The sequence below is a fragment of the Lissotriton vulgaris genome, chromosome 6 (assembly GCF_964263255.1).
Source record: "Lissotriton vulgaris chromosome 6, aLisVul1.2, whole genome shotgun sequence".
Lineage (NCBI taxonomy): Eukaryota > Metazoa > Chordata > Amphibia > Caudata > Salamandridae > Lissotriton > Lissotriton vulgaris.
Genome location: NC_141694.1, coordinates 12124743 through 12143574, shown reverse-complemented (window position 1 = coordinate 12143574; position 18832 = coordinate 12124743). Strand labels below are relative to the sequence as shown.

At 43.5% G+C, this 18832-nt stretch overlaps 1 protein-coding gene across 1 annotated transcript in view; it reads right to left on the bottom strand.

Annotated features, from left to right (window-relative positions):
- Positions 1-1231: 1231 nt before the first annotated feature.
- LOC147706698 (phosphofurin acidic cluster sorting protein 2-like) overlaps positions 1232-18832 on the bottom strand; it is an 825692-nt gene continuing 808091 nt past the window's right edge. The window contains exon 24 of the mRNA XM_086925834.1: positions 1232-7280. Within this exon, the coding sequence (XP_086781960.1) occupies positions 7165-7280 (116 nt within the window). The 3' untranslated portion in view covers positions 1232-7164. The remainder of the gene's footprint in view (positions 7281-18832) is intronic.

Genomic DNA, 18832 nt, shown 5'->3' with positions numbered 1-18832 from the left:
GCATGGTACATAATATTTACCTTGGAAGATGTCTTGTTGGTACACTTCATTTCAGTCAGGCAAGGCTCAGAAAATTCATTGAGCCATGTTTCCTCCAGTATCATAAGTTCCAAATCGATGTCAAAAACAGTGTTGGCGATCCCCAGTCAGAGTTTAGCTGCTGACGTGCAGTTGTGAAAGACACAGTAGTGAGCAGAATGTGGTAGACTTCGATGCAGAAGATATTAACTGGATCACAACATGATGTTTATGATCAGTTCGTCTACTGGACTGAATTTAATAACAGAACCTCGTCTGGGATATTCTGAATCTTATGGGCGGTCTTAGTCAAAGGGAGAGTCATCAGGTGTAAGTCAAGGGGTTTAGTGGTTTGAAGGTGGCTCTTTACCATATGTGCTTCAGATGCCTTGGAAAGCCGGCCAACAAGCTGCTGACTTCACCAGGGCTAATGGAAAGGATTGTTCTGTGAGGCCGTTGAAGATGGTTGGACTTGGAATGCTCTATGTGTAGGTTTCAGGGAATCTGTCCACCCTCAGCCACGTCACAGGGGCAGAGCAATTTAGGGTGCTAGAACTCACTATATAAGTTGTGGAGCATTCAACCTCCCTAGATAAAGCTTCTGTTACAGTTGTTTGGAGTATAGCATGTGGTGTTAGAATTTGTAATTCGAAGACTGTGAGGTGGTGGTGGTGGGGCAGGAGGGTGTTTGATGTGGTCGGTGAACTGTGATATAAGAGTTTTCAACTGTATTACACAATCAAAACTGGGACTGTATTGTCTACCATCAGCCCCAAGAATAGGTCAGCCCAATTCATGGGGGGAAGAGGGGAGGGGGGGAAGGTTCAGTGGGCAGGAAGAGCTGGAAGTAACTGGTCTGGTATTCAGTGTGGGGAGATTGGCGATGTGGGAAGTTGAGGAGTGGCTGAGTACATCATAAGAAGGTTTGGAAGAATTGGAATGAATCCAGTGTTTTCCGGGAAGAATTGGAATTAATCCAGTGTTTTCCGATCTGTGATTAGGGAGTGTATTAGTGCGGTAGAGAGTAAAGAATTCCTAGTGGAGGTTGGGAAAGGAGGTGAGTGAAAAGGGTCTGAGGTGCAGGAAGCAGTAATTCGATTTTATGCTGGGAGAGGGGCTACTATTAAGTGAGTGACTATGACATGTCTGCTGAAGATATGGGACATAATCTTAGCTAAAAGAACACTTTTAGTTTCCATTTATTTCTCTTTATTTCAATTGTTTCCTAGTTCTTTTAAGACGCTGTCAAAAAAAGTTTTGGTGATGTGTTTGCATGAAAGACACTGCAAAAGTGTACAAATAAAATCTGATTTGCTATGACAACATTAGGGAGTTAAATTAGTTTCATGTCTCATCAAAACTAATTTCAGTAGTTCTGAACCAAAGCAACAAGCGCTTTCTCTCCCGTTGTCTAAAGAAAAACCTGCCTGTTACTTTGACGATCTTTACACCACATTCAACTGAATATTAGCTCATGTAACAGTTCTGTTTGGTACTTTAATATGTTGAATGTATGTCCACAAATATAAAAAATAAACCATCACATTTGTGCTTCCTTTGGCTATTGGACACTAAGGATGTTTCTAGTTTAAAAACTTTGCAAATACTTCATTTTCAGTTTACCTGCTAAGACATCTCCAAACTGCAACATAGTCAGACCATTAAAAATAAATACTGCTTACTAAGAGAAACAATACATATTTTTTAAAATAAATGCTTATCTGAACAAAACAGCAGATATTTTAAGACTCTAATGGATTTCACAGTTTAATACAACCTTCTTAGATGAACACAGTTTTGCAGGTATATAACTGATTAAGGTGAGGACAAGAAATCTTTTTGGTAGACATCCTCTAGTTGTCATATGCATACCCGTTGCGTGACCTATGCAGCCTGTTGCACAGGTAGGTGTAGGATTCAAGTATGGCTGCCAGTGCTTGCACATTCTCTGGACTCCGTTAGCGTTCTAGCTCTTTATCGGAACTGTGGTTTTCACAGACAGCTAGTATGTAATCAAGCCGCGAGTGCAACAATGTGTGTCTCCACTTCTGGCTACAATTCTCCTTTCGGGTGGTAGGATCACTTGGAATCATATTCCCTTTCCTTTTTTATTCCGTTAGCATTGTGTGTATAAAGCAAGTTTCTTCCCTCCATCCGCTTAAATATTTTCTCTTCTTACAATCTCTTTGTATGAACTGCTTGCTTTCGATATATCCAATATTACGTGTTTACACTTTTTCTATGTGCTTCTCTGGTCTGTAACATCTGAGACGTATACCATGTTCTTGTTCATTCTTTTCTTTGTGTCACTATGCAAAGACTACCCTTCTCCAGTGGCACAACAAAGTACCTTACTTTGTGCCTATGACTTCCTCCTAATAATTTCGGTCAGTAGTGAGACGGCTACTGGGATCTGTATAATGGACAGCGCCAGTCCTTTAGAAATGGAAAAACAAACAAACACTGCCATTCAACAGAGATTCAAAAACAACAGAAGGTTCCTGAGAAACAGAATGGTGTCTGAGTTCATAATTTCCCACTATCATCTGCATTGAACCTCTACTTCAGGCACAACACCCAACACTACACCCTGTTACACTCGTATAAACACTGCAATGACATGGAGACGCTAATTGTAAACCCTGTTTGTGAGACCGCAGTACTAAAGTCCATTAATTTAAATGGAGTCATAATTAACTTTTCAACCCTACAACACAAATTTTAAAAGCACTTTTGATCCATAAGGAGGGTTGGCATGGCTCATCAGCAAGATATCATGGCCAGATTTACAAGCACTTTGTGTCCTTAACACTTTGTAGCCTTTTTGTGATTCAAACCTGGCGCTAACTGGATTCATTTTCTAGGACAAAACACGTTTTGCGTTGGCCATTGGCCCTTACATAACACAAAGTAGTGCTGTGCCAAGTAAGTGTACGAAGAGTGGTGCATGACCCTTCCCAAGCGACCACCCTTGGAGTAGCACTGAGCCAAAGAAGTGTACGATGAGTGGTACAAGGCAGTTCCTATGCAAGCAGCCATGGAGTAGCGCTGAGCAAAGGAAGTGTACGACGAGTGGTACAAGGCAGTTTCTATGCAAGCAGCCATGGAGTAGAGCTGTGCCAAGGAAGTGTACGACGAGTGGTACATGGCAGCTCCTATGCGACCAGCCTTGCAATAGAGCTGAGCCAAGGAAGTCTATGAAGAGTGGCGCATGACCAATTTCCATGCATCCACCCATCGCTGTTGATGCAAAAATAGCCCAAGCTAATAAAATGGTAGACCATGATGAATGGACTCCGGGGAGGGGTGGGATCTAGTCTTAACTGACGGTTTGATTTGCCTGCCAGATTGGAGTAATGTCTCTCACTGAAGGGGGACCTTGACAAGACATCAAGTGCTGGATGGCCGAAGGTATGCTTTCACATGTACAACCTCTCATACACTATACTCCACCAACTGTTGTAATATGTTCTCTAAAACTGTAAAATAAAAGTCTCAAATAAATACTAAAATGGTAAACCAGGCTTTCAGCCAAAATTTGTGGCACTTAAAAGCAGGTGTAACGTTGTACCAAAGTTTGCTTTTCTTCAAAATCTAGGGCAACTTTGCATGTTTTCCATACTGTACAGCAAACATACAAACTTTGAAAAGGTTTAACCTATGTCAGCACAAAACCTATGCTTCACATCATGAACACAGCCTGGCAGCGTGTAGTGCAAGACTGTCTAAAGAGTGCCAGTGCAAGGGGAGGGAGAAACAATGCCATCTATTAACTGAAAAGACGCTCTTTTTCTCTTACCCTTACCTGCAACTCTCACAGACCCATGTATTTAGAAATGGTACACAGTGACGGTATTGACAAAAACGTAGTCACAATTTAGATGCTTCAATTAAAAAAATATATAAACATTATTATGGAAAACTGTAATTGTGAGAATTAAAGTTTTACAAATTGGCAGCTGATCTCGACTTCAGATTCCATTTCGTGTAGAAGATTCAGTGCCAGACCATGAATTTAACGTCATCCCGTATCAGATGACGATCCCCTGTGAGGGGACAGTCGAGGAACATCCCTCTTGCATCTCCAGTAGGGATTTGGTGCTTCACTGCACCGGCCCCTCGCAAGCACCCTTGAGAGAGTCCAGCTTTCATTGGCTCGACACTTGTTGGCTGTCGCTGCTAGACAGTGACGTTCATTCACTGATTGTATGTACACTGACAGTCAGAATGTGGGGTGATGGCAACAAATACACTGTACACAATGTCAACAAACAGGTACTTAAGACTTGGGATGGTGGTCCACACACCACCAAGGGATACACTTTGAGAGGCAGGATGCCAGCGTGTTCAGGTCACTGTGACAAAATCCGCATCAGTAGAGTCTGCATCGTTTCACAGTGGCGTTGGACCCACCACCGGGTGATGCCAGCCTCTTCTCTGGGTCTTGTTGATGAGTTGAGCTGTTTTAGCCTACTTTGTTCTTGTCTTATACTCTAGCAGTAACAGTTATTGTAGTGTGGCACATTTGATGTCTGGCATGCCATCCTGTCCCCACTGTGTGAGGTCTCCGTGTCATCACAGGTGCAACCACGGATTAATTTGTGTCACACTGGCTCGGGTCGGCTTAGGATGTCTGGAGCTTCCAATCTCTGATGAGAAAAAATATATATTTGCCAGGCAGGAGACTGGCTGTCACAAGATATTCACATCAGAAACTGGCTGTCACAGGATGTTCACATCAGAAACTGCACTGTCTCGGAATGTTCACAACAGAAACTGAACTGTCAGAGGATGCTCACATCAGAGACTGCACTGTCACAGGATGTTTACATCAGAGACTGCGGTCTCACAGGATGTTCACAACAGAGACTGCGGTCTCATAGGATGTTCAAAACAGAGACTGCGGTCTCACAGGATGCTCACATCAGAGACTGCGGTCTCACAGGATGTTCACAACAGAGACTGCGCTGTCACAGGATGTTTACATCAGAGACTGCGGTCTCACAGGATGCTCACATCAGAGACTGCACTGTCACAGGATGTTTACATCAGAGTCTGCGGTCTCACAGGATGTTCACAACAGAGACTACGCTGTCACAGGATGTTTACATCAGAGACTGCGGTCTCACAGGATGCTCACATCAGAGAGTGCGCTGTCACAGGATGTTCACATCAGAGACTGCGCTGTCACAGGATGTTCACCTCAGAGACTGCACTGTCACTGGATGCTCACATCAGAGACTGCGCTGCCACAGGTTCTTCAGATCAGAGACTACTCTGTCACAGGATGTTCACATCGGAGACTGCACAGTCACAGGATGCTCACATCAGAGACTGCGCTGTCACAGGATGCTCACATCAGAGACTGCGCTGTCACAGGATGCTCACATCAGAGACTGCGCTGTCACAGGATGTTTACATCAGAGACTGCGATCTCATAGGATGCTCACATCAGAGACTGCGCTGTCACAGGATGTTTACATCAGAGACTGCGGTCTCACAGAATGCTCACATCAGACTGCGCTATTACAGGATGTTTACATCAGAGACTGCAGTCTCACAGGATGCTCACATCAGAGAATGCGCTGTCACAGGAAATTTACATCAGAGACTGCGGTCTCACAGGATGCTCACATCAGAGACTGCGCTGTCACAGGATCTTCACATCAGAGACTGCACTGTCACAAAGATGTTTACATCAAAGACTGCACTGTCACAAGATGTTCACATCCGAGACTGCGGTGTCACAGGATGCTCACATCAGAGACTGCGCTGTCACAGGATGCTCACATCAGAGACTGCGCTGTCACAGGATGCTCACAACAGAGACTGCGCTGTCACAGGATGTTTACATCAGAGACTGCGGTCTCACAGGATGCTCACATCAGAGACTGCGCTACCATAGGATGTTTACAGCAGAGACTGTGGTCTCACAGGATGCTCACATCAGAGACTACGCTGTCACAGGATGTTTACATCAGAGACTGCGGTCTCACAGGATGCTCACATCAGAAACTGCGCTGTCTCGGAATGTTCACATCAGAAACTGAACTGTCAAAGGATGCTCACATCAGAGACTGCACTGTCACAGGATGTTTACATCAGAGACTGCACTGTCACAGGATGTTTACATCAGAGACTGCGGTCTCACAGGATGCTCACATCAGAGACTGCACTGTCACAAGATGTTCACATCAGAGACTGCACTGTCACAAGATGTTCACATCTGAGACTGCGGTGTCACAGGATGCTCACATCAGAGACTGCGCTGTCACAGGATGCTCACATCAGAGAATGCGCGGTCACAGGATGTTTACATCAGAGACTGCGATCTCACAGGATGTTCACAACAGAGACTGCGCTGTCACAGGATGTTTACAGCAGAGACTGCGGTCTCACAGGATGCTCACATCAGAGACTGCGGTCTCACAGGATGTTCACAACAGAGACTGCGCTGTCACAGGATGTTCACATCAGAGACTGCGCTGTCACAGGATGTTCAGATCGGAGACTACGCTGTCACAGGATGCTCACATCAGAGACTGCACTGTCACAGGATGTACACATCAGAGACTGGTCTCACAGGATGTTCACATCAGAGACTGCGGTCTCACAGGATGTTCACATCAGAGACTGGTCTCATAGGATGTTCACATCAGAGACTGCGCTGTCACAGGATGTTCACATCAGAGACTGTGCTGTCACAGGATGTTCAGATCAGAGACTGCGCTGTCACAGGATGTTCACATCAGAGACTGTGCTGTCACAGGATGTTCACATCAGAGGCAGTGCCGTCACAGGATGTTCACATCAGAGACTGCACCGTCAGACAGCTGTCAAGACATAGGACTCTGTTTCTACTCTTGCGCAGTCTTAGTACTCAGGGTCAGACTGGGATAACAGTTCACTAGAATGACGTTTCTCAGTGGTCACACAGTGTACACTCTGTCCACAGGGTTAAGCATCCTCCCAGGTCATACAGTCTTGTTCCATGACGACGCAGGTCTTTGTTGAACGCACTCTCCAATGCTGAAGTCCCTTCCATGCGTTAAAAGAGGACTTGATGCTGGTGTCAAACACTGCTGGTCCAAATTCTATGGCCTTGAAGCTTTGTCACAGTTGTGTCAATCAACATGCAGCAGGATGTCATGGGCACTTTGTGTAGCCGAAGACACCAACAGGAAAGTGCTTGACGTGAGTAGGCCACTGTGCCGCTAGCTGGAAAAACTTGACATCATTCCACTCAACTCCGTCGATGGAAACTGAAAAATAAGAAGAGAAAGGATGATTGCATAAAAGGGGTAGTCAAAATGCAAATGATAGCACTTGGGATCCAGACAATGGACAGTTACAAATTCTTGTTGGGTTTTCAGGAGGGTTTAAGTACAGTGAATTCTCTACGCAGGCAGCCATGGTGGAGTGGCAGAGTCTGGGACCACTCAGAATGATGGAGAAACTCGACAGGGCACCTCGAGGTGCCTGAGCCCTGAAGTGCCTCTGCTGGTCCCTCTACCCTGCTGCCAATCCCGAACACTGTCATGCAGATGAGACCCCACGTAAATTTCACTCCCTTTTACTCACCCTCGGGAGCCATCTCCCAACTAAATAACAATTGGAAATCTGTCTAAAAATACAACAGTGGTCTCTATGCCAATTGACTCAACTCACGTCCCCAAACTTTCTGCCTACGCTGTGGCCTTGAGCTGCATTGACAGGTGAGGTCTGAGTATTTTCTTCATCTCTCAAAGGCTTGTGGTTTACTGGTAAACCCTTAGTTTCTGCTAGCAGTGCAATGGTACGTAGAGGATGGCCTTCCTCAGGCCAGGCGTAATGACTAAAGCACACAGGCGTAACATGCAGCACGTGAGAGGTCCCTCTCCAGCTCCTGCAGTGATAGTAAATGGATGAAATGGCATTTTAACACGACCGCTTTAAAATAAGACTTTATGGGCCAGATGCACTAACCTTACATTTTTTAGGTTGCATCCACTCTGATTCAGGGAGGTTTATTTACTAAAACTTCATGGGCGCTGTATTGCCTGAGACAGCAGGACAGTGCAGCTACATAGGTTTTCTTCAGGACGGGAGCTCTTCCAGCACAAAATATTATGTCTAGACGAACTTTAAACCATTTCTCACTTTGCATGCATGCCGCACCGTACAGCACACTTCCAAAGTTGTAAAACTTTAAAAAAGCATTTCTCCAAGTTAACACCACTGTCAATTTTTTTTCATTTTTAGGCACAAAACCTTTTCTACTGTTGGTAGATAGGGCTTTGCATCAAAACCATGGATGATTGCACGAGAATGCCCATGTACGACCCATGGGAGGCCACGCTGATGCAAAACAGCACAGAATGTAGCAAAACCAAAACAGGAGCTTCCCGTACTCTAAAATACCTGGAATCTGGCCCTCAAATACAAACAAGAAACAGATTCCAAGAAAAACCAAGTGCTTTGAAACATAAATGTCAATAGTTTTTACAGTACAGTTGTCTTCTCTCATGTATGTTGTACTGTAAACATGAGTGACATTTGTGTTCACTGATGTGTTCGAAGCAACTGGTTCTGTTTGTGCTACTTTCAGGCTATTGTTCAGCACAAAACCTGAAGTAAAGTATAAAAATAAACATTTTGTAGTGGTTTACATCACTTTTGTGGCACGAATAGAGTGCTAGATGTAGATAAATCTGCTGGTGTCTGTGACTGTTAAACCCTTTATGGTGCCTTGTGGGGTCCCACAGGGCTCCTCTTTGAGCCCAAGGTTGTTCAATCTAAACGTTACCCCCCCTGGTAGTATTAATCAAATAATGTGGGTTGTTGTTAGTTTCTTATGCTGACAACAATCAAATGTTGGTTTCCTTATCTGATAATGGCCCAGATATGGGCAAGAATTTCTGTAGCTGTATGAGTGCAGTTGGATGCTGGATGGGCCAAAACTGCCTAAAACTTAAGGAACTGAGCACCCTGCCAGTGCCAGTCCAGAAGGCAAAAAAGCTAGGTGCCCTGATTGGCAACCGATTATCATACAAAGCACAAGTGAACAGCGTCACTTTGAGCTCCTTTTTTGCCCTGCGTACAAATTGATCCATTCATACCCTTTGATATGATAAAGACCATTATTATTACTCTAGTTCTAGCTAAAATAGACTATTGCAATGGTCATTATCAAAATTTGCCAAAAGAGTCCTTGCATAAACTTCATGTTCTACAAAACTATGCAGCTCGTATACTGTTGAAGATCCCAGATACAGTTCATTCTCTCAAGCCATCATTAAGTTGCACTGACTACCTGTAAGTAAATAGATAGTCTTTAAGGGCCTATGTACAGCCTAGAGAGCACTGCATGGCCTTGGCCCTGCATTCCTAAAAGACAGTTTCAAATGGTATCTTCCAGGAAGGAATCTTTGCTCCAGCCTACCTAGCGATTTGGTAGTTCCTACCTACAGATTGGCTACCTGGGGAGGCAGGAGCCTAGTCCGTCGTATGGCCCAAATTGGAACTGTCTGCCTCTGGAGTTGAAAATAGTCCACCACCGTATTAAAGTTTAGGAAAAATAAAAAAACAGGATTTTCATGCATGATTAGTGTTCTCTGTCTCCCTGCTTATCATGTATCTGTTTTGAGCAGCGCCAAGAAGCCTTCGGGCATTCATTTGCACTTTATCAATTATAAATCAAATCAAATCATAAAACTTTACACATTGCCTCTAAGTTAAAGCTGAATGCTTTTTGTGCCAAGCTACCCAGGGTTAAGCACAGGTAGATTTAGTGACTTTTTTTAGCTCACCGTTTAAGGGATTTTAGCTGTTGTTTGACCAGGACTTACACCCCTGTCAACCAACAGCCCAACTTCTAACAGTCACTTTGAGTGACTTCACAGCGGGGTAAAGTCTTAATAAATATGCCCAAAAAGTCCTTTGAGAACATCCTTCTCATGCCCTTGGTGTTGTGTCCTAATCAATTTAGTTAACATTTTTTGCAAATAACAATGATATTAATTCATGATGCCTGACCAGATGGGCGCCGGTAGAACTTTGAGAAATGACAGGTGCATTACAAAGCCAAAGGGCATCGCTCTGCATTCATGATGTCCAAATGGTGCTATGAAGGCTGTTTTTCAGTCATCCCCTTCTTTATTTGTGGGAGATGACAGGCTCCCCCTAGAACCCATTTGGCAAAACACTGAGTCCCACAAACCAACAACAGGAAGGGGATATCGTTCCTTGATGTTGACTGTTTAACTCTCTGTTGTCGATACATGGATGAAACCACCTGTCTTTTTGGGCACAAGGAAAAATGGAACCCCTGCTAGTGAGTGAGAAGGAACAATCATCCCGTTGGCAAGATTTCCAGAGGTATTCCTTAAATGTTTGTTTTACTCTTTTGATTGCCACATCAGTCTCTGTGTAGCACAGTTAAATAGCCTGTGTGATGAAAGAAAACAAGAGTGTAGGTTTTAAAAACACACACCAAAGCCCATATCATGACTTGGAACAAAGGGAAAATATACAATATTACCCACGTCCTGTTAAGTATTGCACTTGATGCAGCTATCCTTTAGTCCCCAATTGCAACATGTAGTAAAGCAAGATGCATGGCTATATTCTGAAGTCACTACAATAGACTGTATTTCATAATTTGTCTGTGTATGACGATGCAGCAAAAGAATAGCAAACATGATAGGATGATTTATTATAGGCAGAAGGCTGAAAGACAAAGGGCTATATTATCAAGAAAGGTCGATACATTATCGCCGCTTTATCAGCAGGAAACTTCCGCTAAAGCAGCGATAATTGGCTTGTTACTATGCCCTTGTGAATTTCCATAGAAGCCCAGGTTCTGGTGGGAATTCACAAGGGCATATTATCAAGCCCATTATCGCCGCTTTAGCTGCAGTTTCCTGCCGATAAAAGCGGCGATAATGTATCGACCTTTCTTGATAATATGGCCCAAAGTCTCCTGATCTTCCCAAAAGTATATTTGTAATATGAGATGTGTTCTATGAAAAGACCTGACCACAAAGGGGATCAGCCGCTCATCTGTACCAAGTCAATGGTCTTCTTAGAATAATGATTTAGCATTTGCGTAGCCACCCAAGATTTGATTAAATCACATAGGGTAAAACAGGGAACTCATATTAGTACACCAATTATTTCCTCCCTCCTTGAAAGCCCTTCGAAATAGAATCCCAAGAGTTCTCTTTATCCAAAATGCCTCTGCAGCCAACTGATTGAATTGTATGAAATTCATCAATTTTCCTTGTTGAACATTTCATAGTGCTTGTTCTGTAAAGAATTTCACATCCGGCTTGACAAACATGCCCTTACAAGTTTTTTGAAAGAGCGACAACGGACACAGTTGACACCAATATGCTTCCTCAGGCTAGGGCTATACTTGTAAGACTACCATTGCAGCACCTGTCATCAGAAAAGTGCACATAAAGGAAAGTGAAGTGGAACCTAAGGACATCTATGCACTCTTTAACATTGGTTGGATACTCTGCAAAGTGCTCCTTCAGGTATATAAGGTAAATCTGTTGAGACATGAACAGCAAGTGATATTCTTAATGCAGCATTCTTGTTATGTAACAGAAGTACCTCAGAAGCCTGCTTCCGTAGAGCAGTGTTATATATTTTAGCTTTTATTTCTTTTAGGTGCTCCTTGCATTGTGACTTTGCTTAACTGCTCACTGAGGCATTGCACCATATGACTTGTTATTCATTTGCAAGGGCTAATGTTCATTATTATGCACCAATGTGTATTACATGTGATGTGTGTTTGATTGCATGATTCTAGCTTTATACATTTAGATAGCTGGGCCTAGAAAAGCCATACAAGTGAATTCCCACGTTCTATCTCTCATTATATGACAATATGGCCACAAGGTTTATGTTTCTCAAATTAAAGGAATGGAATGGTATAATGAGCTGTCCACAGCCCTTTCAGAAAGAGATGGATCTTCAAAGACATTTCAGATAGTCAAGCATCGTGGCTCAAAGCGCACCGTCACCAACATCATCATCTCAGAAACAGTCTGGGCTTTAAAAGGGAAAATAGATGACGTTCAGGCACACATGTTTTTTGACAATTAAATATTGAATCGTCATTATGGCAAACGTTTGATGTATGTAGGGATGCTTAAAAATGCACTCCCTAATATGCTGTTTGCTTTCACAATATTTACATTCTGTGCTTTTGCGTGTCGTGCAGTGTCAGTGATTTCTGCAGTTCTACTCCTACATTTATTCTGCATTCATAAATAAAGGACCATGTGTATCAATATTAGGAATAGTGATTACCTAATTGCCATTCACAGCAAATCTCAAGGTCGTCGCTATTCCTAATGAATGAAACTCCATAGGTTTCATTTTGCAATTCCTAAGGGGTTGTAAATCGACCTACCTCATTAATATTAATGACGCAGGTCGCAATCTGTGAGCCATTAGGAATTGCCACAATCATAGGGATGGTGGCCTGCTGGGGTCAGCACACCACAGTGTCAGTGATTGATTTTAAATAAAGCAATCATTTTTTTTTAATGCAGCCCGTTTTCCTTAAAGGAAAACAGAATGTGTTTAAAAGACAAAAATAAAAAGTTTTCTTTCCATTTTTTTAAAAGACCACTGTCTGCTCTTAAAAAATATTTGCGCCACCATTCACAAAGGGGAAGGCGTCCCAAAGGGACCCCTTCCCATTTGCAAATGGGTTACCATCAGATTGAATCTTATGGTAAAGTGTGTATGTTTTACGAGCGGTAATTGGTCGCAAAACATTCATACATACCGCTGCGATTTGATATTTGGAAGGGACGCCCTAAACACGTACCTTCCAAATACCGAATTGTAAACCCATTTTGCAATTCGGTAACAGGTTATCGAATCGCTAAATAGAAGTTGGTACATTGGAAAAGCCTGTTTTGGGTTCACAAGCGGGATGATTCTGCATATCTATCTATTTACGAACGCAAAATAGCTTCATACATGTGAGCCAAAGTCTTCCAAAATAAAGGTGTAAATTGTTTGTGTGCGTGTTCTGGTGACGAAAGGCTGTAAGAAGCAATACAACAATACATTAAAACGCCTGACAATCTTTGTCAAGGAGAATACAATTATCTTCAGGAAAGCAGAGGGAAATGCGTGGGACGTCCTTTGTCTGTTTCTTCCTTTCAAGCTGCTAAGTTGGTCCATGCCCCTTAGAAGAAGGATTTACCGGGTTGAGTCGCAAAATACTTGTGAAAACCTAACATGGCGCCCAACTCATGAGCTGCATGTCTGAGTGAGTACCTCCAATTCTTACTGGTGCGGAGTCGTCTGTCGTGGTATTGGCTGGCCCTCCCTCAGCTCGGATAGAAACTCCCTGGTTTTGTGGAGGGTGGTTCAGCTGTTGTACAAATAAGGATGGATGTTGGGGGTCTCAACGATGAACGTGCCTCTCTTTCCAGGAGTTAAAAATAACAAAATTCCAGACATGTATTGTACTGGGCATTGAATTCTCACACATGTACATCAGCAGTGCAAAATGCTCACAGGACTGAATGTTTAAATAAGTTTAGTAGGAATAAAATACCAGGCAGCCCTTCACTTCACACGGCTAGTGGGTTCTTTAGTCAGAACACAGGGCCTGAATCACAATATCTTATGGTGTTCACATTTGATGGTACCCAATATGCGTAAATGTGATAACCACAAGTGTATGAAACTGGCCAGATTAATCTGCAGTGAGAATAATAGAAATTCTACAAGAAGACCCCTAGGTGTTGTCGTACATCAGCGCCAGGATATCCTCTCGGGAGATAGTGCACTTTACAAACCTGCATAATGTGTATTTTACAGGCAAAGACTTTCGTTAACATTTAGAAAAGACAGAGAGTAGTGGCTATTTTAGCCCAACACTGGTAAAAAATTAACTTCGGTTAATGTAATATTGTCTTCCTTAGCATAATATTTTAAGGGTATGAATTATACATGGAAGGCAAATACCTAGCACCAGGTTTCCTGCAGAAATATACTACGTTGCTACCTGAATACATTTAGAAAATGACAAGTCATAATTGAATTCCTGAATTTTAGAAGGGCTTATCCGCCATATATGGTGAAACTTTTATACGATTTAATGTCGACCACCTTATATGAAAAGAAACACAGAGATATGAATATGACTATCTTACGTGGGCTACAAGCAGACAGATATCTGCAAATGGGATCCTAACAAATACCTCATTATCAGGGTTATTCTAAGCAGATCAAGCTACAGATATGTGTTATTCAACGAGGGGCAAACTACTCCATTATCCTACAAATCCCTATTACATTCAGCAGCTGAGGAGCGACTCACTCGGACTGAGAACCATCTCAAAGCTGTGAAGTCTGACTATGCAGAGACAGGCCAGAAGCCAGTTGGGGTCAGCTGACATATTTTCAAAGCATCTGGGAGAGACATGTTTCAGGCATAGGAGCCCTGGAGATTGTTTTTCAAGGCTAAAGACCCTCAAGAATTTTTTTTATGCAAGCCCAATTGCCACGTGACCTAGAAAAACCTTCAGCGTTGCTCAAAGGGGCCCAAGCCCTCTTGAACACAGCTGATAGTACCAGTATCAGAAGATCAGAAGTGGCCATGTTGCTAATCAACAATGTTTCTGCTACAGATATACTCAGGATGGTTCACACCAGTTCTAAATTTAAAGAAGGTCAGTACCTTCATTCCTCATCAGACTATCAAGATGGCAACTTTGCAGAGCATCATTGCTTTACTAAAGCAGGGAGACGTCAAGGCATCCATGGGCCTGCTAGATGCTAGCTTCATGTGCCAAGGCACACATCATCCCAGGAATTCTTAAGAGTTTGTGTACAAGAACAGCATTATCAATTTCAGGTCCTCCCATCTGGATTGGCAACAGCATTGAGGGTGTACACAAAACTCTAGCCCGAGAGCTAGGTAGATTACATTCTTTGGGAATTTCTCTAGTTTCTTACCTCGAGGCTTCAAAAGATGCGACAATGGTGATCGAGGTCCTAAAGGAATGGAAGTTTCTGATGAACTACTCCAAACCATAGGCCAACCCAACACAGTCTATCTAGCTCATTGGAGCTTCGTTCAGTTCAGAGGTAGAAAGAGTGTTTTTGCCTCACTACAGAACGGTGAAACTGAAGCCTCGTGTGCAGAGCCCCCTGACCAAGCAAAGGGCAACAACAAGAGAATGATTAACTTTACTGAGGGATATGGCTTCCACGTTATCTTCAGTCCCATGAGGTCATCCACACATGTTATGTTAAGAGACTTGTAAAGCGCACAGCTGCCCCAGCAACGAGGCTTTCCAGCGCTGGACCCAGAGGACATATGAGCTGCAAAGATGGAGAAGAGTCAAGTCTTAAGAGATTTCATAAAGAGCAGATTATTCTGGATTTTCCTGAGGGAGAGACTTGGGGGCAATATCGCTGCTTTAGCTTGACCTTTTCCTGCTAAAGCGGTGATAATTCCATTGCCCTATTAGCAAGCTGTTGCTAACAGCAGTTAGCGACAGCTTTCTGACAAAAGCGACCGGTTTGGGTGCCGCTTTGCATGTCGCTAATGAAGTACAAAGTAGGCGTTCCCGACCAACAGACCTGGGAGACAGCCGCTAACAGGCCTATCGCCTATTAGCAAGGAGGCCCTGACCCCGATTAGTGACGTGAAAAGTCGCGCTAACCGGGTTCATCGCCGTTTTTTTAACACATGCTATTTTCTTGACTTACCCATACCTAACATATGAAGGGGGTGGATTATGCTGATATGACCACAGGGCCGTATCAGCAAGGTTTTGCCCCTTCCTCAGGCAACATCGCCGGTTTTGTTGCGATGTTGGCCCTTCCCTCCTGCTATCGCTGGAATATTTATTGCCATAGCGCTAATTGTTGCTAATACAGCATTAGCGTGGCAATATATCCAGCGATAGCTGGCGATAAAAAATGTCTCACTAAGCTCGCTCCGCGATATTTATCGCAGTTTGCTGCTAATATGGCCCAAAGTGAGTTCCAGAGAGAAGGAGCCAGAGCACAGAAATCGGGAACGCCTGCTCTTGCTCTCCTGACTCGGGGAATGGTGGCAAGGTTGATGTCCGCTGAGCGCAAAATTTGGAAGGCCGGGTACGGTGATATGCGGTTAAACGGGACGGAGGCCCCCTGGGAGTGCAGGGTCTTATGAGAGATACCCAGGGCCTTGAAGTGAATGCGCTTGTGCACAGAGAGCAAGTGCAGCTTGCGAAGAAGAGCGGAGGCGGAGCAGAACTTGGGAGGGAGTATAGCAGCCTGGATGCAGCATTTTGGGCCAGCTGGAGTCTTCTTGTGACCGATTTGTTGGAACCAGGTACAGAATGTTGCGGCTATCTAATCGGGACAGAATTACTGTCTGAATAATGGTTTGTCAGGTGCGTGAGTCGAAAAGGCTCAAGATGGGCTTGAAGCTTCTCAAGAGCCTAAAGCAAGTACTAGTTCAAGTTGGGTCTTGAGCTTCAAAAGCCAAGGTGTTCTCCATCCAGACTCCTAAATGTTTGATCGACAACTTGGTCTTTGGGAGGGGCAAGGGAGGAAGGCCTGCTCATTAGTAAGACATCTACTAGAACATTGGAACCCCATTATCCCAGGTGTATGACCATCTGATCCCTATGGCTCCTCACACTGCAGACTCTGCAGTGGTGGCTCAAAGCAAAAAACCTATCCATGGGTTGCCCCTTTCAAATTCCATTTCTCAATGTAATCAGTACAGATGCAAGTGGAAAAGGTTGGGGAGCAACCCTAGAGTCTCTGTTGGTTCAAGGGGAATGGTGTCCCCAAGAACAGTACAATATTGGTAGACATGGTACATGTGAAGAATGAAAAGCATTGCTGTTAGCACTGGTTAATTTGTTTCAGCTTCTAAAGGGTCAGGTAGTCAGAATCAGGACGGACAACATGGTGAGCAGGTCTCTGATAAACCACTAGGGGGTGAACAGGTTCCAGAGAATTATTTATTGTAGCTCCAGAGACAGGAAATAGGACAGAGAAGAATCTAATGAATCTTTCTGCGATTGATCTTCTGGGGAAACAGACCCCTTGTGCAGATGATCTGAGCTGCTCATTTCCAACCACGACCACATGCTGTCTCCATCCGAAGGAGTTCTAGACATTGACTCAAAGATTCGGAGTCCCTTGAGTGCATGTTTTTGCCGAAGAGGAGAATGCTCTTCTCCTGATATTTTGTTCCCTGGAACAGTCCAATCAAGCCTGGGCTATGGATGCTCTATCAACCACACAGCCCCAGGGATTGGCGCATGCATACTCTATCAACCACACGGCCCCAGGGATTGGTGCATGCCTTCCCGCCAATCCCCCTGCTCCAGAGGGTTACTCATAAGATCCAGGAGGATCCTGACCCGGCATTGTTAGTAACCTCAAGTGGCCTGGTAGGGATTGATTTTCTCATCTCCGAATGTGTTCAATCTCACCCCCTTCGATCTATCCGGTTTATTCATCACTTTTGGAGATCCAAAACTAGACCAGGAAACTTTAGGAAGGCTACACTTCGAGGATAGGAACTTGAGAAGTTAAATCTCAGGTTTCAAGGTTGCTCTGCGGAAGATGCAGGGGATATTCACCAGTCCAGACATCCAGCAACCTTGAAAGATTTTAACCATCATTGAGATTCCTTCTTGAAATGGAGTAAAGGAAAAGGGCTATGTCTAGGGCTCCTGGTTTTTATGGTTTTATTTTTTTTTAACATTTCCACCTGTATTTATGCATATTTATTCTTTCGGACATTTTATTGTTATTTATCCATATTTATTTTTATGTTTTGAAAATAAATGGAGTCATAAAATGGTATGCTTCCACATGTATTTAACTCATCCACATGCACTCATACTTTGATGCCGGTCATGTTTTTTCAAATTCAGCAGCCATATCCAACAAAACACTACACTGACAGGTAAATATTAGCATTATATTCAAATATATTTCAACATATGCCTATATTTAAGGGAATCTCATCCTAATTTTAAATCATATTGGTGTCTATCTCCTTAGCAGTTGGTCCTGAATTAACAGCAAGGAGAGTTACTCACAAGAAGCACAATTTTCTGTATTTTTACACTTTTAAAAATAAATTCAGCCAAGAAATGTACTGTTTTCTGTCTGTATTTATCTGTAAAAACCAGTAAAAACGGAAAACAGGAAGCCTTAGTTATGTTCCATCTCGTGTGAGCCTGCAAAAGCGCTGGACTTCCTGGGAGATGGTTTCATCTTGGGTTTAGCTGTTTCCACCCTTGGAAGCTAGGGGGCGGCAATTCGGGACTTTAGAGGGGCAGACTAATCACAGATAGGTACCCTGGTAGGTACATTACTTAGGCGTTTCTCACTGGAAAGACCATCTTTACACTCCCCTACACCCTCTTGGGATGTACCATGCATTTAAAGGCCCTTTGAACCGCTAGAGACGGTGGATCTTATGTGGTTGGTTGTCTCACAAGACGCTGTTTTTGGTAGCTCTTTGTTAAGGGCATAGAATTGAAGAGTTAGGTGCTTGATTAAAATCTGAACCGTGTTTCCAGACTAGGTGATTCTAAGGCCCATTCTTTATACCACAGGCCCCATCTTCATTCCATGTCTCTTAGGATCCTGTTCTTCCTGCCAATCCAGGTTCCCCAGAAAAAGTAAGATTGCACACTAGATGTTCTTCGAGCACTGTCCATCGATGTCTAAAGAACAACTTAATTCAAGAAAGTAGACTCGTTGTCACTTGCGGACAGCCTGGGCATGGTTTAAAGCCGTCTACCGCCACAACAAGTGAAATCTGCATTACTCC